Source organism: Magallana gigas, chromosome 5, assembly GCF_963853765.1.
Source record: "Magallana gigas chromosome 5, xbMagGiga1.1, whole genome shotgun sequence".
In the NCBI taxonomy this organism is placed as follows: Eukaryota; Metazoa; Mollusca; class Bivalvia; order Ostreida; family Ostreidae; genus Magallana; species Magallana gigas.
This window is the reverse complement of record NC_088857.1, coordinates 20,100,344-20,124,403: the sequence shown is the minus strand read 5'-3', so window position 1 is coordinate 20,124,403 and position 24,060 is coordinate 20,100,344. Positions and strand designations below refer to the sequence as shown.

The 24,060-nt window shown below is 31.6% G+C and overlaps 2 protein-coding genes across 6 annotated transcripts in view; both read left to right on the top strand.

Moving 5' to 3' along the window:
* LOC105322288 (neural cell adhesion molecule L1-like) overlaps window positions 1–24,060 on the top strand; it is a 98,897-nt gene that overhangs the window by 1,995 nt on the left and 72,842 nt on the right. The window contains exons 3-9 of the mRNA XM_066084036.1: window positions 2,081–2,195; window positions 2,287–2,465; window positions 3,145–3,330; window positions 4,804–4,926; window positions 5,303–5,405; window positions 5,705–5,898; window positions 6,060–6,218. Coding sequence (XP_065940108.1) covers window positions 2,081–2,195; window positions 2,287–2,465; window positions 3,145–3,330; window positions 4,804–4,926; window positions 5,303–5,405; window positions 5,705–5,898; window positions 6,060–6,218 — 1,059 coding nt within the window. The remainder of the gene's footprint in view (window positions 1–2,080; window positions 2,196–2,286; window positions 2,466–3,144; window positions 3,331–4,803; window positions 4,927–5,302; window positions 5,406–5,704; window positions 5,899–6,059; window positions 6,219–24,060) is intronic.
* LOC105322289 (neural cell adhesion molecule L1) lies at window positions 10,440–19,411 on the top strand. 5 transcript variants are annotated; one of them, XM_066084044.1, is made up of 13 exons: window positions 10,440–10,597; window positions 10,890–11,007; window positions 11,551–11,729; window positions 11,851–12,036; window positions 12,591–12,710; window positions 13,163–13,265; window positions 13,395–13,591; window positions 13,699–13,857; window positions 14,712–14,846; window positions 15,329–15,670; window positions 17,864–17,963; window positions 18,235–18,311; window positions 18,374–19,411. In XM_066084044.1, exons 1-12 carry the CDS (start codon window positions 10,534–10,536, stop codon window positions 18,236–18,238), a joined length of 1,707 nt encoding a protein of 568 aa, XP_065940116.1. In that variant the 5' UTR covers window positions 10,440–10,533; the 3' UTR covers window positions 18,239–18,311; window positions 18,374–19,411. The 5 variants fall into 5 exon arrangements, with proteins under 5 accessions (XP_065940116.1, XP_065940114.1, XP_065940113.1 ...); XM_066084042.1 differs by having other exon boundaries at window positions 15,329–15,685; window positions 18,235–18,307; XM_066084041.1 differs by having other exon boundaries at window positions 15,329–15,685.

The window sequence follows — 24,060 nt, the reverse complement described above, 5'->3', positions numbered from 1 at the left end:
AAAGGTTTATGGAGGTTATCCATTATTCCCCAGCATGCATCTGTTCTCTGACGTAGATAAGCCACATTGCTGCTGGTGACTGGGTCAATGTTGGAACTAGGCCAGTGTTTATGTACAGAGTTGATAAAAGTTAAGAAGAAAAATATGCCTTGATGTGAAGAAAAATTTTGTGTATTGTCATGAGAAGACAAGGATTTAGTACATTTCTATAAATGAACCTCAGATAACTATTTATGATTTGTACAAAAATGAATATAGATAAACTAATTTGTGAAATATAAGACCATAGCATTCCAGATGTTTGTACGGAGATGCATGGGGCAGTCAGTGTTTACAAAAATAAAATGCTGTTTTTAGATTTCAATTCAAAATGATATAGAATTGTAATTCCATTTTCTTTGTGGGGTTTCCTACCGTTACTTTTTATTTAAATGCCCTGGAAATTTTTCTGATTTGTTTTGTTTTATACATAAGATCTTGATGACATGACAATCTGATTAAAATAAGATCTTTGATCCGCTCTGACAAATTCGATGTCGCTACACTTTGTGTAGCGACATCGAATTTGTCGGAGCGGATCAAAGATCTTATTTTAATCAGATTGGATGACATGAACGCCGGTTTTGTTTATGCTGTCAGAAGAATAGCAGGACTAAGACACTTTTTAAAAGTCAGGATGCTGTGCATGCACCTTGTGTGCTCATTTATCTAGCACACATAATGCTCAAACTCATAAACAAGAAATTCCCGAGTGCAAGAAAAAATAGGTCACGATAACACTGATCCACGGACATTCCATTCTAGTTACATGTCACATTAACTGCTGGTGGGAATGCATCATTCTGAGATCCAAAGTCTTCCTCCATAAACACTGTTTAAAATGACAACTCTTTACATAATCCTTTCAAGTTTCCATTCACATTTTGATGATGGCATTTTATCTCTGTTACTAAACGTGTGTATAAATGCAATGTGTCTCACTGACGGCAGCATCAGTGCTGCCCTCTCTTAGATGCTTAGAGATAACCCAGCAGGGAGGTAATGATTTTAACAATATGGCAGCGCTCATGGATTGCAAGAATAAGTTATTCTAAGTGGTATATCTTTTTACTCAGGAAAGCTCTGTCTAAACGGTTTTCAGATATCATTATACACATCAAACAGACACATTTTAGCCCTTGATAATTTTTTCATGTTCACTTCCTTTAACTATACAGGAAAAGTTATGTTTTATAGTATCTAAACGAGCCCATATTATATAAAAGTTGCTTACATGTTACATTTTGGGATCGATTATACTAAATATGATTTAGATGTTGTATGCTGTATGAATTTTGGGCAGATAAATTAACTGTATTGTTCTTGTATGTGTATATCTTTTTACACATAAATGCGAAAAAATTGGTCGTTAACTACACCACCCAAATGCATAATTCAATAAACAATTTCATTTCCGTGTATTTTTGGCAGAGTCTGTAAATAACAAATACATGTCATATTGAGGGTATAACAATTATTACCGCTTTAAATAACAGATTCAGTACTGATGAAAGTAAAAAAGCCAAATAAACAAATAAACAGTAATTGTGTACACTCATGTTTACAAAATATAAATGAGCGTTTACATGTGAACTTACAAACGATCGCGCTCTAATTTTAACAACTCTGAGTTAAGCCGCACTGGTCATACCAATTAACTGATCCAAAACAAGTCATATAACACTTTTTCTTTTTGGAGATAAGAAAAAAAATCCTCAGAACTTCTCAACAATATCCTAAGTAATATTTCATCAAAGATATTTATGAAATAGAATGTCCAGCTATTCAATGTTTGATGAATTACCACTATCAACTGATGAAGTAATGTACATTTTAATAACTCCTTTCATTGTTTCTCTGTGATGTATACAAAAACAAAAACCTTTAACACACACACACACACACACACACACACACACACACACACACACACAGAGAGGGAGAGAAAACAGCCGTTGTTATAGATTAATTACTAGTACTTCTTTGTAACCCTTAATACCGGGGAATTTGCATATATTTATAAACTTATATTCTAATTCAGATGATCAAATGCCACCTAAAATCACGAGTATCTTCAACACTGAATACTTTTTCCCTCGAGATTTCATTTTGACAGATGCATTATTTAGCTGCAGAGCACAGAATGGACATATTCGGTATGTGCGTGTGAAATGATTTAATAAAAGTACAACATGTCTCTGATATATTTTTATACATATTTATGATATTTTCTTTGAACATTTGCAGATATGAGTGGAATAAAGATGGCAATGCTGTACAAAATAGCCAGTTTGTATCAATTGACAAATCAACAGGAACTCTTAAGTTTATCAAGATGCAGAATGAAGACTACGGAACTTACCAATGCTTTGCTACAAATAAATACGGAACATCAATTTCAGTGCCACTCAAAGTGAAAGAATCTAGTAAGTTTTTATTAACTTCATTCAAATGATAGTATTTCATTATTTTTTATTCTTTAATTTAAAAAGAATCAATTTCATAACCGAATCCCTAATGTATCATGTATATTGTTATTCCTGTTTTTCATTATCATGTGGATTTTTTTTCTAAAATGAGTTTAATTTTTTTTTTCTATATTGAGTGTATATAATTTGTCATCTGCATGTTTATACATACATGTATATTTAAACCATTTTGACCGTTAGTTTTGTGAAAAAGATAAAAAGCAGCACCATTGCTTACTCTGTATAGCAAGCAGGCAAACTGAAGGCAGGTTCTTATAACCATTTGTGAGTCAATGGTCCTGATATTACTTTTGATGTCACATTGGTTAAAAAATTGTATAGGGAACATGCATTTCTTTTGAAATCTTCTTTACCATACAAGTTTTTATTGGTGAAACGTTAGAATGTGTTGAAGAATTTCTACAAAACTTTTAAGACATCATTGCGCCTGGATGTGTGATTTGATACGTAAGAGAAATTACTGGTTTTCAATTGAAAATACTTTTATACTTATATGATATGAAATTGTTCCACAATTTTTCCCCGTGTAATGAAAACTATTAATTTGTGTATACACATTGCTTCCTGTTTGTGTTCCTGACCATTGTAATTCTTCGGATCAAAATATTTTTTGCAGGATTAGGATCTTTTCCCAACGGGCAAATTAAAGAGGTACCATGTACAGAACATCAGCATTGCAAAATTGAATGTCGGGACAGGCCAAATTGTTTTCCGGACTCAAAGTGTAGAGTGGAGTGGAAAATCGGAGAAGGGACTAAAACCAATGTTGAGATTAATAAACGTGTCGTAGTGGATGGAAAAGGTGTTTGTATAACTTCAGTAGATCACCTTAAAGTTGACCGATCCTCACCCTCAAAGTATTTTTTCACCATAAAAATGTTATTCTTATTTCAACCTTTATGAATGAAAAAAAAAAAGAAAAACAGAAATTTGTTGATGGCATCCATGTTTTTTACGACGTTATTGCAATTTTGGCCTCGATAAAAGAAATAAACAAGTTCAGATCAAATTAGAAAAAAAAAATTTGTACCGGTGCAACGTTGGCTCGAACCATTTTACCTTTATGTAGAAGATCTTCATGGAACCACAAGGCTTAACAGTTCGTTAAATAGATGTGGGTAATATAAACACTACAATACTACATAAATTTTTCTATATGAAAAGCAGTTTTAGGTACGAATAAAAACCCCCCGGATGATTTAGAGGAATCGGACATTGCTGAGGATTGGAGATCATTAAGTTTATTGTAACTACAAGAGTTGCACACGGCTGTTTACAATGTATTGTTGTTGTTTTTTTAAAACTCTTATTAATTCTTAATACTTTGATGATATGAGAACTCATTTCTATTTAGACATTTGAATTCGTCGAGTGGCCATTTACAATTTGTATCATTGTCACTGTGCGTTGTCTTTTAATTTTAACTTTTTGAACAGCTCAGGTTCTTCCTATGATAAACTATTCAATCTTGACTTAATTTGGTGTAAAGCATGCCCGCCCAAGAAAAAAGAAACTTAAATTGTCAAAATCATTCTTTGAACCAAATAATAGTTCACACACATCCCTCCCTTCAACGATTTTACCCAAATCACCATTTAACATGAGTAGTTATTAGATATCTGTATCAAGACAAAACTTTAAAGCAAGCAGACCGAAAATGAACCCAAAGTTTGCTTGATATGTAAGCTTAAGGTTTGTGTCGGGTATGCTTGGATAGACCCTGAGCGTACCAAAAGCATACTCATCTTTAATCCTAGGTTTATTTAGTGTAAATGATGATAGCTCAACCCAATTTTAAAAGGACACAGAACACGAATCAAGGATGCAGTTAACTTTAAAATCTGTTAATCTTGAAATAATAATAAAATTCGCCAATAAAGCACGATTACTGATCTGAAATTTCATGAAATAATTTTACCAGGAAGGCTTAGTAAAATGTAAAAATTATACCAGGAAAATCTTATAAAATGAACATGTTAAACTGACTTTCCCCCTTTTTTTTGGTATTTTGTACCTGTAACTGTAAGAGTTAATTAGTTAAAACAAATAAGTAGATATTTTTGTTTCTACTTTCGACATTTTCTAATATATAGAGTATGTATGGTAATTTGGGTTAAATTGCATTGTAATTACTATAGATGAATTATTTGAAAACAAGGGAAAAAAAAAATGCTGCATTACAATTTAAAATCGACGGTGATTTATCAAATTTATGTATGCATCAATAGTAAAAAAAAATGGATAATAAGTTAAATTATCTGATTTTCGTTGCAAGGAAATTTACATTTCCTGTGGACCGAACAAAATGACTGGACTGGTCAGCAGTATAGATGTGGTTTGTGGCAAGAACAACTGAAGACGTTGGTGGTTGGCAGTCAAACAAGATTATTGATCAACGGTAAGTTGTAAATACGTTGATTAGGTTAACTTTAAAGTCGGTATTATGAAAAGACTTTTAACCAGATTGTGAAACTTTACAGTGAAAACTCCATTTTCTACATGTTTATTATACAAGTCCCCCTGCAATGTTTGATCAGTTTTAAATCCGGGGATTTTTCAAAATTTATTGGGCAGATGATTTGAAAACCCAACATTATTTGTAGGTTTGTAACATTAGTATAAGGGTATCTAACAGCTTCCTGTATAGGCAATTAATTAATTGACTGTATTGGCCCACTTGGGTAAATATCAATTACGTTATTGATCCAAATTTATTTAAAAATCAAATTCTTTCACGATTAACAATGTTTTTATTTTTCTTGGGTGTTTATCAGATACAACAGCTGTTTCAGAAAGAGAGCCTGTGTTGGTGTCAAAAGAAAATGGCAAAGCTCTTGTAGGCGGGAATGGCGTATTGAGATGCATATTCTCTGGCTAGTTAGTACACTTAACATAATGTTGTTATTCTCTATATTTAAGGAAATTATTTAAATAGAAATTAACACTCAATGAATAGGTTCATACATATCCCAGATATTGACGTAGCATCCAAATATTTACCACTGAATTCAATTGCTGTGAAATAATCGTTTCTAAGTTGTTCAGTTTGGATGTCTTCAATAAAATATCATTTCATTTACACTTAGCAATTGTATGTAAACTATAAGTGGGTTTAAGGATTTGAAATATAAATAATAAGCATATCAAAGTAAAAATTCAACTATATTTATTTCCAGCCCTGTCCTGGATATTGAATGGGTTTCCCCTCAAAAGACAGTCATCCGTAATACCTTGAACAAATATGACATTACTGACTTTGGCAGAGTCTTGACAATCATGAAAGCAGAACAAAAGGACGAAGGGGTTTATTATTGTAAAGGAAAAGGGAAAACAGGGTTTAGTGAACAACGCGTAAACTTTAATGTCACGTGTAGGACATTTCTGCCATTTCTTAAAGAAAAGTTTTGCAAAGTTTTTGAAAATTATTTTTAATTAAAGATTACTACATATTAAAAAAAATATTTCTTTCTCTATTACTACAAGATGCTTAAGAATGCTACAAATTCATCTTTCTTTGTTTGGATATTACAGCGGCTCCTTTTCTGACTGGAAATAATCAGATGCTTGATGCCGTTGTTACTAAAGGTAAAGATGTCTCATTTCGCTGTGAAGTTAAATCAATGTCTACAGAAATGCTACCTTCTCGGCCGCTATGGAAGAAAAACGGAAAGGATCTGGATATTAGTAAAGGTTGTATGAATAAGAAACACTTGAAAGTTTTAGAGGGCTTCAATAATATATCTATACTTCTTAAAGATTTTGAATGTAAGGCTGATAATAGTAGTTTATACCTCAAAGACATTGCGTATACCTTTAGTCAGTCTGGAGTTTGATTCATGAAAGGTAATGAGATATTTCTTAAAAATGATACTAGACTTTGACCCGTGCGTGCATGGGTTGACATTGCATATGATATCGGACATTTGCGAAATAGATACATCAACACACCGTATTGTTGACATTTATATAACCAAGCATTAAGCCTACAATAATGCACATGCACAAGATTGTAAAATCCAAAAAATTCCAGATGGTTTCCGGATTCTTTAAAGAAATTTTCGTTGATAATTAATTAGCGAAGCTTAATTGAGAAAAAATAAAACAAATTGGTAATCTTCAAGTACCAGTGATGTTTAAAATATATAATACAAAAGACAGACCTCTTCCGATTTCTCGGTATTAAAGCCCAAAAATTCGAGTCTATTATTTTAAAATATAGTAGTATAGATGTATGCAAGGGACCATGATGGATGAATTTTCAAATGTGACTTAAATAACTCGTAACGAGAAAAAATACATAATAGGTAATATTGCTCTCCTGTGTTCTATCTTTTATAAACAGAAAAGTATAATTTCAAAAAGGATAACCAAGTGTTGACCGTAACAAACGTAGAGAAGTCAGATACAGGGGTGTACCAATGTTTGTCAGAAAACAGTGAGGGGGTTCTCCTGAAGGAGGCTATACTCAAGGTTATTGGTAAGTTAAGAATAAATCTAGAACAATGACTGGATATATTGAATGAAGATCTATTGTTTACAAATTGTGAAAAGAATATATTCTTTTGTTAAAATTCATTGCTTCATTTCATTTTTGTTGAATATAAATTTCCCTTTCTTAGCTTAATATTCTTAGCTTACCACTTAAGTTGGCAATTTAAGGTCATCAAAGATTTATAAGGAGAACAATTTCTGATTAAAAATTGATTGGTGAAATAAAATATTAACACAAGCTTACGACAGAACCAAACAACTTCTGGTGTTGGTATTTATTTGTTAGATCCAATAACCATCCATGAGAGTTCTCGAGATAGCTATAAGATTGTGCAGGGGGGTATGCTGAAACTAGCAGTGGTCGCTGATACTGACCCCTCTCTCATTCTGCAGTACAAATGGATGTTTACTGACCACCAAGGCAACGAAAAGGAAATAGAAACCAATAAGTATTGGAGTATCTCACGACCTGTTCAGAACAATTTGACCATTGATTTAAGGCAAATTACAGATCTGAGTATTCTGTTTTCTCTAACAGGGTACTATAGCGTTATAGTATACCACAAATATGACCAAAAACGTATTTATTTTACCGTGCGAACATACACAATGGAAACAGACATTATCACAATGGAAACAGACATTATCACAATGGAAACAGACATTATTCCTACAACAGGTTAGAGCAATACACCCTACTATTTAGTTAAATTGTGCAACTATTTTGGTGTTGATTTATTTTTCTTTCTCAGTCTGCCCTTTTTGTTTGAAATGCCAATTTATCTATACAAGAATACACATTTGTAAATTTATCAAGACATAGACGTTTTTCAATGTAATAAGAATGATGATAAAATTGAACTTTGTCCTTTTTAAAAATACAGCTGTACCTCAGAAACATATCGATCAACACACCTATCCGGACACCATCATCTACATCGTTGTATCCACTGAAACCTTCGTTATAATCATTGAAATCATCATCATCGTATCGTACCTTAATCCAAGAAAACACGGCAGATTTCGTTATAGTGAGTGTATTTGTATCTAATTTTAGGTTAGGATCTAGTAAATGAAAAGAGCCTTCAGGGTTATGAAATTCAAGATGTAAGTTCTTTCAATGGTGCTTCATAAAAATAAATTTGTTTGATACGGTATATCGGGGCTTAAATAATTTGTACACAGATTAACAAATGTTGTTTTAAGGTGTCAATTTTGATAAAATATGAAGGAAATAATTAATAACAAATCTCTACGTTTTGTCAATTTTTGATTATGAAGTAGAATGTTCAAAGTCTTTCCAAAAAAACCCAACATTATACAAGCTCTTGACCTCCTCTTCAAAATGTTTTATACAATTTTAAACAAATAAGAGAAGTCTATGAATATGAATTATGGTTAAAATTCTCTTTGTTGTAATACAATTTATGATCACTAATGGATCACTAATTGATAATTTGAACTGTTTTGTTATACCGGTATGTAAATAATCACATCACAGATTATGAATTTGGAATTAGTGATCGTATATAAATTGTCGTTTACAGTGTGCATTTTTACCACGTAGGCTAATTATTTCACAATTTATTTCAGAAGATAAGAAAAAAGTGCCCTCCAGAAATGACATGGAAACAGGACAATTGTAATGGTTACCAGGATATCCCAACGGCATAATCATCAATAGAAATATAACATTAATTATGACTGGCTCAAATTGTTTTGATTTGTCAGAAAGAAAAGAAAAAACACTCAATTACAGTTTGTAGTAAAAAAGTTTTCTAAGTTTGAATTTTCTGCTGATTGACTTAATATTTACGTCAAGCACATTAGGTGATCTGATCGAAAGAATATTTGAATCCAGCTAAACTATGCATCATAAAACTGTCGCATTTTACTGCATGTGTAAGGATCAATTACATCTTGCACATACATGTACATGTAAATATTTTTGAAATATATAAATATACATTATAAACAAAGTATTCATCAAAAAAGCTATGTTTTCCTGAGTTAGCTATGGTTATAAAGTTTCTCAAGTTAGCTATGTTTATATGGTTTTTCAAGTAAGCTTTTATATGGTTTCTTGAACCCTAATGTACCTACTTTTTTATATCGTGTTTTCAAGAATGTTTGTGTATAAACATCCATATAGAGGTTAGGAGGTACAAAGATGAAAAATACAATAATAATCAAACTAAGTATGATAGGATGGTGATCACGAGTTGGACTTTAACGAGGATGGGGTTGTCATTGGGATGAATGCAAACAAAGCGGCTTTAGATAGTTATCACTGTCTTTTCAAAACAAAGAAGCCGTGTTTTAGTATGGGTGTGTAAGTGCGTAAATTAAAACTCTACGGGATCTGCCAACGCAAGAAGGTTTGAATTTGTAATTCGTTTTTATAATTTTGTTTCTTTTTATCGGATTTCCATTTGTTTAAAAATGGACCTTTTTGCATGCATTGTACACTGTAGTAAAATTAGTATGTATGTCTTTGTGTTATGAAAACGATATTTTGTTCAATTATTTTTTTTCATTGTAGTCGTATTAGAGCTTAACCGTGTTTCAGTTTTATTTCTGTAGGTTTATTGATTTTCGAATACATTTTTTATGGATTTTATTGTGTTCACAATTTAAAGTATACATGTATATACGTTCGTGAAATTAAATAAACAAGTGTACATATACATGTGCATGTACAAGTTAATAACATACCGTATATCAGGGTTTTTTTCCGCGTGCATCCAATTTCCGCTTTGTTCGCGGCGATTTTCGAATCGCGGAAATTAAATCAGCGTGAATTTGATACAAACTTTTGTGTTTGTAATACAGTTCTCTCTTTGCATTAACAATAAACAGGCAAGTAAAAGTACAGTTAACTGTGTTTAGTTAGTTTTGTTAGGGATAGAAATTGCGAGATCGGAGGGCAAGCGCCAGGTAACAGGTATTTAAGCCTGATTGTTTATTTAATGATCCATTTACAAGCTAATTAAAGTGACCACATTCCTTCGTAAATCCGTTGTCTAATAATATATGAGCTACTGGTTAATGTAACGATACATGATATAATAAGAGATATCTGATTGTTTGGATCTCTGATAATAATTATTGGTAATTATTTCACATTGACTTTAAAATAGTGAAAATTTGATTTGCGTAAATTTGATATGCTGTTATAGGTTCTGATTCGCGGAAAAAACATGACACGGACAAAACCTGATATATGGTATCTCATTTTCAAATATTTTCACATAAACTTGAATGATTAAGACTTATCTTCAAAAATTGTCATAGAACAATCTAAAGTTGTAACTGTAAAAATAAAAAAGCACTGATGAAACTATATATAATTGTTGTATGGTACAATATTGGTAATTTAGCTTGTTATTATATTGTATAATCTTGTTTTGATATATGTAGTTGTTGAAGAAAAAAAAAACGTAATCAGCAGAGGAAGGAAACATATTGATACTGTCCATATCATTGAACATAATTATTGTATCCCAGACAATCAATGGATTGGAGACTTTATCTTGTCTTTTCCTTAAAGACTTTCATCTGTACCGTCCATGGGCAAGGTAAAGCAAACACTGATGACTTTAAATACTACCCTTTTTACTAAATAATTCAAACGGGCTGCATTTGTACAGTCATATTGTTTTTAAAATCTGTAATGTTAATCCCAATGAAATGTCGTGTTAAATACTTATTGTATATGTTGTTGAAAACGCACTTGTTTGTACAATGAAATACATTATATGAATAATTAAAGATTTACAAAGCTGTAAGTAGTAAGCTCTTCAGTTTCACATGAAGTTATTTTTTCCCGAGTTTTGTAATTCTTGACTGACTTACAACAATTTGTTTTAGATAAAAGTCAAATGCCTCCGAAAATGATTAGTGTCTTCAACAATGAATACTTCTTTCCAAGAGATTCCATACTGGTTGATTCTTCATTTAAGTGTCAAGCCGAAAATGGCCAGATCCAGTAAGTGTAGGAATGCTAGTTAACGTAACTAAATGAGAGTTTATCAAACATCTTTCATCAAAATGCTAATATTCATTTATCTTGATTGGATATTTTGCATTATTTAAACAAACATTAGATAGTTAGAAGTTGGTAGCGATATTTTATAGAAGACATTTAGGTTACACAGACATTCTATTTGCATGAAATATACTACGTCAATCATTCGACAAGGAGTCGCATACGCATGGATATTGCAAGACTTATGATAGAACGACTCAATAACGCATGTACGACTTGGTATAGCTACCCACGACTTAATCAAACCATGACTAACACATAAAAATTTAAAAATAATTATATTAAAACATATGTGTGACATACGTATATAATCTAATATACACTGACATGTCTTTCTTTTGACGGGCTTTTACAGGGTACACCTAAAATATCAAACTGTTTACATTGCAGTAATAGAAATTCTTTTGCTCATTGCACATGTTTAACATGATAATAAAATGGTATTATTTTGTATAGGTTAATCTCTTAAAAATAATTTCACAGATATGTGTGGAAAAAAGATGGAGTAGTTGTAGAGAATACCCAGTTTATTCCAGTAGACAATTCAACAGGAATTCTTAGATTTGTTAAGATACAGACAGAACATTATGGAACCTACCAATGTTTTGCATCTAATACTTATGGAACCTCACTTTCAACGCCCTTTAATTTGAAGGAATCAAGTTAGTTGACATACGTTGTATCATATTTTAAGCTAATTAACCCATCATTGTTATTCGTGACTTTTCTTTGTCTATAATTTGTGTGTACATAATGTTTGAAATTGTAACTATTTATTTTCAGTGTTAGGAAGATTTCCTATCGGCGAACCTGAAGAGGTACGATGTAAACAATTTGGGCATTGTAAAATCCAGTGTAGTGGGAAGCCAACCTGTTTGCCAGACTCACAGTGTAGAGTGGAGTGGAAAATCGGAGAAGGAACCAAAACTAATGTTGAGATAACCAAACGAGTTGGAGTGGATGGAAATGGTTTGTTTCAATAAGAGCGGTGTAAATACAAAATATGTTTGCACCCTTATAGCACCCGTTTAATATTGAATATCACAATGGAATATGGTATCTTCCTTTTCATGCGATATTTTATAAACTTACAATTAATGATAAAATCTGCTCTAGTTTTATTGATAACAATATTTTAACATGTCTGTGAGAACAATACTGTTTTATCGTTTATACACATACATTTCATCAAATAAGGTCGAACGTCATTAAATCTATCATAAAGCACTTCCGACTTTAGTGAATTTAATCGCACTCCGTACATGTGTATGGTTGCGTACATCTTAAGTAAGTGCAATTTCTCGCGAATGTTTATTCATATGGGAACATACTGAAATATATAATAGGAGGAAAACTAAACACTCATCAATAAAACATAATTTTTAATTTTTTTTTTTAAAGAAGTGCTTTTTATAGTGTAATAAATTATTTTTTTTCTTACATTATCTTTTTTTTTTTTATATCAACGTCTGACTAACACAGTAATTAAAAAGAAATTATTACCTTTTGATTTTGCTTGGAAGGTGATCTCCATTTTCTGTGGACGGACACTGACTTGACCGGTTTACAGTATAAGTGTGGGATGTGGATGGAGCAGCTGAAGACGTTAATGATTGGCAGCCAAACAAGTCTAAAAATTGACTGTAAGTGAGAAAACTAATTGTTTCAAACAAGCAGCGATCTCATGTACTAGAGACTTCAATGATTCTCCGAAGGAAGTGTGCTCTCCGTCAATTACCCCGAACTGACATTTTTCACTTTTGTGTCTACTGAGGTTAAATGAAATACTTTATCAGTAAATTTAACTCCATACCCTTTTGTATATATTTGTAGCATTGGTGTAAAGTTGAATTTTTATAACGGATTGAATGGCAACTATTTATTATCATAAATTATATGCAGTAGTTTGATAAGTCACATATAAATATGACATAATTGCTATTGTGAATCCCTTTCACTGGAGTAATGGTGCTAATTATCTGATAATGGTGTTAAGATTAAATTTCAAAAACCCCAAAACTATACCTTAGATGAATTCTTGATAATATGTATCTAAATCTTTTGTACCTATCATATTCTCTAAGTTTTATTTTAGATTCGGCATCAGTTGAATTTATAGAACCAACCATAGTATTCAAAGAAGATGGTAAAGCTCTTATTGGGGGAAAGGGTGTTCTGAGATGCATGTTTTCTGGATAGTAAGTATTTTAGTGTTGACGTAATACTAATATGTAGTTCATGATATAATTATGATTTATCAGTATATAAAGAAAAACATTATGCCCAGAAAAAACCAAGAGAATAATACAAAAATGTTTACATTGCAGTCCTGTCCCAGATATTGAATGGATGTCTTTAGGCAAAAATACAACCATCAAAAACACCACAGGCAAATATATCATCAGTGACTTTGGAAGAGTACTGACTATCATAAATGCAAAGCCAGACAACGAAGGTGTTTATTCATGCACAGGAAATGGGACGACAAACTCTCTTTCTCGAAGGGTCTTTTTAAATGTCACATGTACGTTAATGTGGTTCCTAGTGTTGCAAACAATGAATAACAAGGAGAATAAATGTATTTCTTAATAAGGCTGCTAGCCGTAGTTAATCTTTGTTTATAACTTACAGCCGCTCCCATTCTGCCCGGAGACAATCAGATGCGCGATTTGGTGATACCAGTCGGAAAAGACGCCATATTCCGCTGTGAGGCCGAGTCCCTACCGAATGAGTTGCCTCCAACTCTTCCAATATGGAACAAGAATGGAGTGGATCTAGTGATCGCTGGAGGTTGTATAATAAAAACCAATGAGTAAAAAAGGAATTAAAATACCTCAGAATATTGTCATGAAGTTATTAAAATGTTTCATTTCATGTAAACACTTTTAATGTTTTAAGAATAAAATCGAAATAACAAATCACACGCTGTTTCGCAGTATTGAAATTCATCAACAAAATTTAATTATTTGATATTTTTTAACTAAATGTTTATTAAAGCATGACGAGCTTCTTTTTATACTTAGTGGATCTGAACCTGAAGATTTTTGTGAAAATTGTTGAAAGAATTCAAACCCAGCTCAAACTATTATTTTAAGAAAACTTGTACCTACGGTCATGACAACTGAATCTTTTAGGTTACAACAAATAAGATCCTGAAAGTGCTTTGCAATATTCTCTCCATTTAAAATTCTTTGTATGAATTTGGTATGATTTTTAGCATGACAATTGCATCGTTTAATACTCCTGTTCACTTAGCTTAGATCTCTTTTGCAATTAAATATTAACAACACCACTGAACGTTCTTTTAGGGAAAAAATGGTTGTGAGCTAATTCATTATACATGTACTTTTTGAAAATTTCGGTATGTGAACGAAAATTTGTACCATTATCTTCCTAGAATTCAACTTGTTGCAATGCTTGGATCCTTAATTGGATCCTGTTGCATTTTCAAATATACATTTAAGTATACTAAATCATTAGTTCCCGCATTGGTGTTAATTTGGTGTTCACAGCTGACTCTTTTCAAAAACAAAGCAAATTTGAAGCTTATTCAATTGGTCGACAAATTCTGTAAATCAGAATTTCAAACATACATGTTTTAATCGATTGATATATCATAAATCATTCTTGTTTATATTGTCTAGGGAAGTACATTTTGGCAGAAAACAGCCAAGTGTTGACCGTAACTGGCGTACAGAAGTCGGATACAGGGGTGTACCAGTGTTTGTCGGAAAACAGTGAGGGAGTGCTACTGAAGGAGGCCATACTCAAGGTTATTGGTAAGTTTGCCAAAAAGAAAATCATCATTGACAGCTTCTTAATGAAAACCATATGAAACCAAGGTTTACTGACTTTTATAAAGATACAATCACATCACGCTCTAATGGAAAATAATTTTAAAATTTCACGTCGAATAAAACCGTTGTCAAACTCAATTCTTAAAATATGTAACTGGAGAAAACATGCCTTTATATAGAAAATAAAAAAAAGGAACTATAAAAGCCTAACATGGAGTGATCATTGTCTGTTTTCGGAGATTTCAAGATAATCACTCAATACTCTCTGTACTCATCAATTATTCCAATGTATATTGTTATTTGCATTTATATCCGTAGAAGATACATGTCATTTTTTAACTTAACGATTTTTTACAAAGTTTAAAACATATTTAAGTACGAAAAAATTACCCCATGAACTTGAAGGTTTTCACAATAAACAGTAAATCTATTGAGGTAATGTTGATTGTTTGTGTTTACTCTAGATCCAATTACAGTCCGAAAGCGCCCGCTGGACAATTACAAAATTGCGCCAGGGGATATACTGAACCTAGCAGTGGTCGCTGATACTGACCCCTCTCTCACTCTTCAGTACAAATGGATGTTTAATGACCACCAAGGCAATGAAAGCGAAATCAAAAGTAACGAGTATTGGAAGCTTTCTTGGCCTATTAATAAACAGTTAACTATTGATGTGAGTAATGTTACAGATCCGACCATTCTAGTTTCTCTTGCGGGTTACTACAGCGTGAAAATATACCACAACTATGATGAGAAAGTTATTAACATTACCGTGGAGACAGACGTCTTTCCTACTGCAGATATCGGTAATAATTATGACAGTAGTAATCTCAATTACTACGTTTTAACTTGTTATGATAACTTTGTTTTTCCCAAATGTTTTTATTTCCTTAAACAAATTTATGAGAGTTAAAATCCTACATAATACATTCTTCATGTTCCTTAGTTTTACCTAAAAGAAAAAGAATGAATTAAAGAGGCATGATTAAATGGGTTTTAAAAATACCAATTGATATATAAAACATCTTTTCAAAAACAGAAACATTAAACAGAAATGATTTAAAATCATTTCTGTAAGGTTGGGAGTATGGGACTATCATGGTGTTTGAATTCGAAATAACCTAAAGCAAAGTCTGGTTTGAACACGAATGGTGTACGAGGGTTGTCCAATAATAGCGTAGACAAGTGGCGTTATTAAGTTAATCGAAGACACAGAAAGATAAAACTTGTGCCACAAAGGGTTTATTTAATTTGCATTTAAATTATGTTTTAAAATCAAATATTTTTTGAGAATAAATAAGCGAAATAAAAGAATGTTAAATCATAAATTCGACATGCGGCGCAATGTCAAAAACGAAAAGTTAAAATCAACATGATGAAATGAAATTTACGAGGAAAAGTACTTTTCGAATGAAAAACTTAAAATAAAAAATACATTTATATTTCCTTATTAATTCAATTATATACCCAGAATAGTTTTGGCTATAACAAAGCTTTTAAAGACTTTATAGCGCATTCTGTGAGAAATTCATTTGTTTACTCGTAATAAAATGACGACGTCAGCGTTTTAGGCGGCACACTGTAAGGTAAATTTTTTTGTAAAGACCTTCAAACAAATCCTTAGCGACTTTTGAAATAAATGAAATTAACAAAATCGCTTAGAAATGCAATTTGTGAATTAGTTGTCCATCAACATTGAACATATTTGGACGAGAAGCGAAAAAGGAAACCCAGACCGATGGAAATAGACGTGAAAATGCTGAACAACACATTTTGGTACGACGAACGTTAGACAATAAGTACTACAGGGCACGTTTGGAGTCGAAATATCGTTTGTAATTAGTAAATAATAAAAACAAAAAAAACAAAAACAAAACAAAACTAGAAATGTATGTTGAATGTGCTCTCAGGGTACGTGTTCAAAGAAAATATTTTTCACGATATTTTTGGGAAAAAACCTAGATGTTATCGTAAATGATGTGGAGGGTGAAGCAAGAACGTTAAGACTGGAAATGTTTGACGTCGCCCAGACCGATGGAAATAGACGTGAAAATGCTGAACAACACATTTTGGTACGACGAACGTTAGACAATAAGTACTACAGGGCACGTTTGGAGTCGAAATATCGTTTGTAATTAGTAAATAATAAAAACAAAAAAAACAAAAACAAAACAAAACTAGAAATGTATGTTGAATGTGCTCTCAGGGTACGTGTTCAAAGAAAATATTTTTCACGATATTTTTGGGAAAAAACCTAGATGTTATCGTAAATGATGTGGAGGGTGAAACAAGAACGTTAAGACTGGAAATGTTTGACGTCGCACATTGCGTCGCCATACCAAACTTGTTGTTACTAATTATTCATTTTCTCAAAAAATTAATAGAATACAAATTTGAATTGTTCAGTATTGTTTGCCAAAGGGCCGTTGAAGAAAACATAGAAATCTAATAAAATTGCAATGAACAGATTTTAAGTTATGTCTTCTGTCTACGCTATTTTGGGACAACCCTCGTATATAGTGTCTGTGTATTCAAGTATGTATTTACATCAAGTATGATTCCCTCTATTTCTTACGTAAACGTATATATAAGCTCTATAGAAACAACCAGACTAAAATCTACACGCATTGATCCATTTGTGAATATAAGACGAAATCATGTTGTACAGCACTGCTTCGTATCATTTTTCAATCCATTATTAAATAATATTATACAGGTACATCAACTGGATTGACACATCCTTGACCCTATTTCTGTAATAGGTTCTCTATGTATTGCAGTGAATCGAGCTGTTTTATAGGTAGCACTACATGTATGCTTCCCATTCTAATGATTTCAAATCAACTTATTTTACAAGAATGTTAACGTAATTTAATTGTAATTGTTTTTATTCGTAAATATGTTTTCTGTTCCTTCGCATGTTCACTATTTTAAAATACATATGAGTGCTTGTTTTTAAAGTTACAACAAATTTACGCTTGAGATTTTTAATTTCTTAGTTTCAGTTTCTCCAAATACAAACACTACAAACACTGCTCAACAAACCAATTCAAACGCCGCTATCTGCATTGTTGTAGCCGCCATATTCTCCCTTTTCTAGTAAGTGATTTTTGTAACGTTTCCGAACATTTCCCAATTCATATCTGATGGTAAAAATTCATACCTTTAAATTGTGGAATAAAATTATCTGTTTTGATACAAATCCCGATCAGATAAAATGATTTTAAACACATTGGTTAATAATATATTAAAGTGAAATAATCCTGGGTATAAAATACAACCGTAATGAAGCCACATGAGCGTTAAAAATCTACACTTTACAGTTTCGAAGGAAGTTATGACGTAAAAAAAAATTTTGCACTATTTTCAGTTGAAATAATGAACTGCAAGAAAGCTGTGACCTGGACCTTTCAAAGGGTGAAGTTTCAATATATATATATATATATATATATATATATATATATATATATATATATATATATATATATATATATATATATATATATACACCGGTATATCAATAAACTGTTTTGTATCGCTGTTGTCAGGAAGCAAAAGATGGAAAATTCAGTGTTTGATGCAAAAACTTATTGTTTTCTCACTTTATACGCATGATTTACATCTTTCTAATGTAGTCTGATTGGTATTTTAAAAGTGGAAAATGATTGTATTTACAAAATTCTGTGCATCAAAAATAACAAGCTGAAGAAGCTTTGATTTACTTTCAAAAATATGATGAAATTATTTTTTATATGTCAATTATATCTTCATTGAAAATGACCTTCAATAGTTTAAATATGTTTTTCTAATGCAATTCTTGTGTTTTGCATTTTCAAGTTGTATTTCAAATTCTTTTTAACAGAATTGAACTGTAGTTGAACTAAAACTTTAATAAATATAACATACAGTTTCCAACGAGAAAAATGCATGACTTTATTTCTTACGTTATTTTTTCCAATTGATATAATAATAATATTTAGGTTTTAAGTCTACCAATTCGGCATTAGACTTTCTTCAGCGAACGTATATGAATCTGTTCAAATAAATTATTAAATCAGATTGTATTATAATTTATTACAGTATTTTGTTGCATAAGTACACTTTCCCTTTTGAATTTGCTTATCTTTTGTACATCGATATTCGATTAGTCACCTGATTTAAAAATTCATTATTTCGACAAACCCTTTTTGTTGGTTTTGGTTTTTTTAATGAGTGCTGTTGTCAGTGTCAAAAGACGCTGTTTTGGTTACCATAAGACCACGAGCTATCTTTTTTAATGCTTTGTGCTTTTAAGCAAAATGATTTCTTACAAATAAGATTCTAGTAAAAAAGAATAAATGAGTCTGCTTTGTATACATTTTCGATACATGTATTTGTTGTTATATTTATCATTTTATGAAAAATAGTTCACTGTAAGCTGTTTTTCATGAAAATAAAACAAACAATTTTTTAACCATGCTTATTATATTGCTAACGTCTGCCAATAATTTTGTATCAACCGTTGTGTACAATTTAATTATCATAAATACAAGAGTAGATTACAAGAAGTTTTTTGTTTATTTCTTTTATCTTAAGGGGGATATCTGGCCATCTTGTACACACCCATGTGGACCAAAAGGTGAACATTTGAACTGATTTGTTTATACAAAAAATATGTAAATGGTCAATTTTTTTTTTTTGCGGGAGACCTTTCAATGTTTATTTGAAAATACCTTAATGTTGTACACTCCTACGTAGGTTTTATCAACTTTGAAACCATTACAAGCAATAAAACAATTTGGAAAGTAAATTTCGTAAAATGTGGAAAAGCTTATATATATATATATATATATATATATATATATATATATATATATATATATATATATATATATATATATATATATATAAATATATATCATTATATATATATATATATATATATATATATATATATATATATATATATATATATATATATATATATTTCAATAAATTATTTTTCTCTTTCAACTTTTAAGTTTATCTTGTCTTATTCCGAATTTCCTTAACTTTGCCCTTTTTTGATGAAATATTCAAAATACTGGGTAAATGCACTGTAAGGTCTAATCCAGTAAAATGATCCATTTAATCAAGAACGTACATAAACTAAATGTCTCCCACTAATTTCAAATTAATTTGAATTTTCAAACCCCCTACTTTAAATATAAGATTGAAATTACAGTTATTAAATTTTTATGTTAAATATCTAATGGCGTTAACATGCATGTATCTAGGAAAATGGTAACATAATATGTTTGATTTCATAAAAATAAATTATTTAATCTTAATATTTTTTTAAAATCATAACATCTAGTTTTGTGGATCTTGAACCATGATACATGTATGTATGTCTCAGATTTCACAACACATCTAAAAATAAACTGCAATTATTTTATAGAGACAGTACAGCTGAAAACAAATGTGTGAATAACTTCAGATTAACCTATTGTATCGTTAGAAAATAAGAAATAACGTTAATTGTAATAGTTGAAATACATAAAAATCCCTTTCACATAATTAATCAACGTAATTATGAGCTTCTGGAAATTTAAGGGTCGTACAAACCGGAATGATCTTATATCGTTTATTTGTACCCCGTGGACTTTGATTCGTGCTGAAAACTACAAGATCTTCGTCCGACTATGTTCACACGGTTATACGAGGTTAAAGGGGCTCTCTAAACGGAACACATCCTCACTTAATCGATAATTTAAAAATGGTTTACCAATTTCGGTTCAATTTAAAATGAACAGGCATAAATATGTCAAATAACCCCTCAAGGGGCCTCATTTACAAAAATGAATTTAGATTGTAGCAACTCCAATGATAAACACGAAAAATACTTGCTTACAAAAATATGATTATGGTTATTTAAAAACGGAGAACAATTATTACCTGAGGATGTAGAAAAACATATTTTTATCAACAAACATGTCCAGGATAGTCTTCGCGAGCCCTGCATGTGTTTTGTTTACAGTAAATACGCATGCGTAATAGTATAGAAGGCTGAACCCCGTAACAGGTTGCGATGTAAATATGTGATAGGTTATACGTAATTATTAAATTGATGAAATACTTAGATTTATTTCATGGAGAACTTTGTTATTTTCTGAAAGTTTATACATTCATGAGTAGTAGAAAAATACCGAACCCGATTGGAAAATTTTTTCAAGTCGGTTTTTTTTATAAGATGCGCCGTACTGTCTGTTTAAAAATATAAGGACGTCATACTTCATTCCCAAAAAAATTCATAAGCCGCGCGTCAAAATCTAAAATATTTATAAGGTCCTGCACCAATACTGGGAAAAACCATTAAATCTAATAATTTTTACCCCACAAGTTTTCGTTTCATCTAAATAATGTGCGCTGTTTAAATAAGATATATGCATGACATAAATAACATATAAATAACAATTCAACAACTAGTTCTCTCTCTCTCTCTCCAAAGGAATAATTTTGTTTTAAAGTAAATGTACCTTAAGCTGTTGTTATCACTTTATTGTATACAAATGTATTTGATTGTTCATCTTCAAATAAAAAAAATTACAATTAGCATTCACTATAGCTCATGAAAAAGCTAGAAATAGTGTCATATCTTTAGCTGTTCTTAACTGAAAAATAAACTCGTTTGTAAAAGTTACAATAAATATAAACCCATATAGTAATTCAATTAAATAGATTTGAATTCATATATTCTAAAATTTAATTTTAATAATTCACAAAGTTATCAAACAACAAAAGTTTTTTGCGTGGACCCTGAGGTCCACGCAGAAAATATATAAGCGAGGTTAAACCGGATGCAATGGGGAAAATTCAGCCTGCGCATGAGCTAGCTTGGTTCCTGTGCGTAATGGGTAGCTCAGGGAACCAGGCTAACACGTTTATCTGAATCGGGATCGGAATTCCGTGCCATATGCACATATAAGTTCAAAGGCGCTGTAATTGTAAAGTTGTCGGTAAACAGTACAGAAACAAAGTATTCCTTTTAAAGAAATGATTGGCATGTGATATGAACTACCAGTATTATGAAATAAGTTAATGTTATGCCGAAACTACAACATGCATCAAATAGCATAATTTGCAATGTTTTGTTGTTTTCCGAATACACATGTAACTTAACGTAGTCGAGGCTAGAGAACTTCCCGATTAATTTTTTTAAGCATTTAATTATGTCACTATAAAAGTTTGAATCTCAAGAAAATTGCATCAAAATATGAATTTTTAATTTACACAAAGCTGTCACTGCATAGTTAACAAAGTAGTGCGAATCGTAATGTGTGCGCAAATAGTAGAATTCACCGAATGCCTGATACTATACATGCAAACTTCATTCATAGATAGATCAAAATTATTTTAGAAGTATGAATCCTTTAAATTCTGAGATAAAAAGTCAGGGCTATACATAGTCTGGTACCCTTCCCACAATTCCGTTCGCGCACTCTCTACATTGAGGTCAGGCACCGGTTAATTTGAACAAATGTAATTGCGCAATTCAAAATGGCGGACAAAGTAAGTGTGCGACTCGCATAAAGAACGTGTCTCTTCTCTCTAGTGAAATGGTTTTAGTATTATTTATTTGCCTTATTGTTTTCCTATGTTGATTTTATTATGTTTCCTTTTATTATTTTGCCGTGTCACGCATCTAGAATCGCCGAAACACCTAGAATTCATAATGTAAACAAATGGAGTGTACCAACGGTGGTAAACTTTGGCAGTTATTATTCTTTAACCCAGAGACCGACATCTAAATTGTGGTACAGCATCAGTTACAAGAGGGATCAAACTTTTCGTTGACGCATGGGTCATTTATTGTCGCGTTGTTTTTAATCCATTAATTTGCTCTGATTGTAGGTAATCATTCCTTTACTGTATGAATCGCTTTTCTCTATATAAAAATACATTTTAATCCCTTAAAAGTATGAATGTAAATGTAAAAACGTAGTGTCACTCAATTCTTTGAATCTGTTTTACTCAGGAGACTTGTGGGTTCGAATCCCACACTGCTTAAATATAATTTAAAGCTATAATGGTTTAGTCTCCTTCTCTTCCCTCAGCTCTCACATCAGACAATATTTTTGTTCACTTAGCAGTATTAAATGATAATTCGTGATAGAGTGTTTAATAGGCCCCGTACTGCCATGTTCCTGACTACAGATTAATGGTTAATGGTTAATGGACCCCGGTTCGAATCCTAGTCTGGTTCTTTTAAGTGATTTATTCCACGCTGTTACATTATGTGCCATGTTTTGATAGCCAGGACCAGATAGCTCTGCCAGTAGAGCACCTAAATAGTAATTCAGGGGGTGCACGTTCAAATCCTGGTTTGGCCAATCATTAAATCTCCCATCTTGTTCCTTCATACTAAATGCTATGTTGGTTATTTAATAAGCCGTCTTTTAATTTCATGTGTCCTCTTTATTTTGATTTTGATTTACATGCGTCTTTTTTATTTATGACTGAGTTATCATGTGTCCTCTCTGGGTTTTCATGTGTCTTTTTGATTTATAATTGGTTTTTCATTTGTCTTTTTCATTCTTTATAAATTTCTCTTATTCTTCTTGCTTCTCATCAATATTGAACTATCCTGTCTTAAACAGCATGAACAAAGATGCTCAATAAAGGTCATCTTTTCTCCATCTTTCTTTAGGCTCGTATTTGCATCATCGAGGAGAACATTAAGTTTAAAAGAGGATTGCAGTTACTGAATTTACATTGTGGTACAGACATTAACTATCTGAAACCAAAGCAAGTTGTAACGATAAAGCAAGCCTTAAAAAATGATTGCATATCAGTGTTACCAACTGGATATGGGAAATCACTGATATTTGAAATTCTTCCCTTTGTGGACTTTTCATTCTATGATCGACAGTGTTTAGTTCTGTTGATATGCCCATTGAATGTTATCATTGAGCAAGAAATTGCAAAACTTGGGGCCAAGTCCATAAGAGCATCAGACCTCCTTTATAAGGATGAGAGTAAAGACTTGACACCAATATTGTACATTGTTGGCCATCCAGAAGATATCACACAGCCATCTATTTTAGAAGAAGTTTCTCGACTTAACAGACGGACATTCATTGTTGTGGACGAAGCTCACTTGGTGCCTCAGTGGGGGGAAGAATTCAGACCAATGTTTAAAAACATCTGCAATTTGAAGTCCATTAACTCACATCTT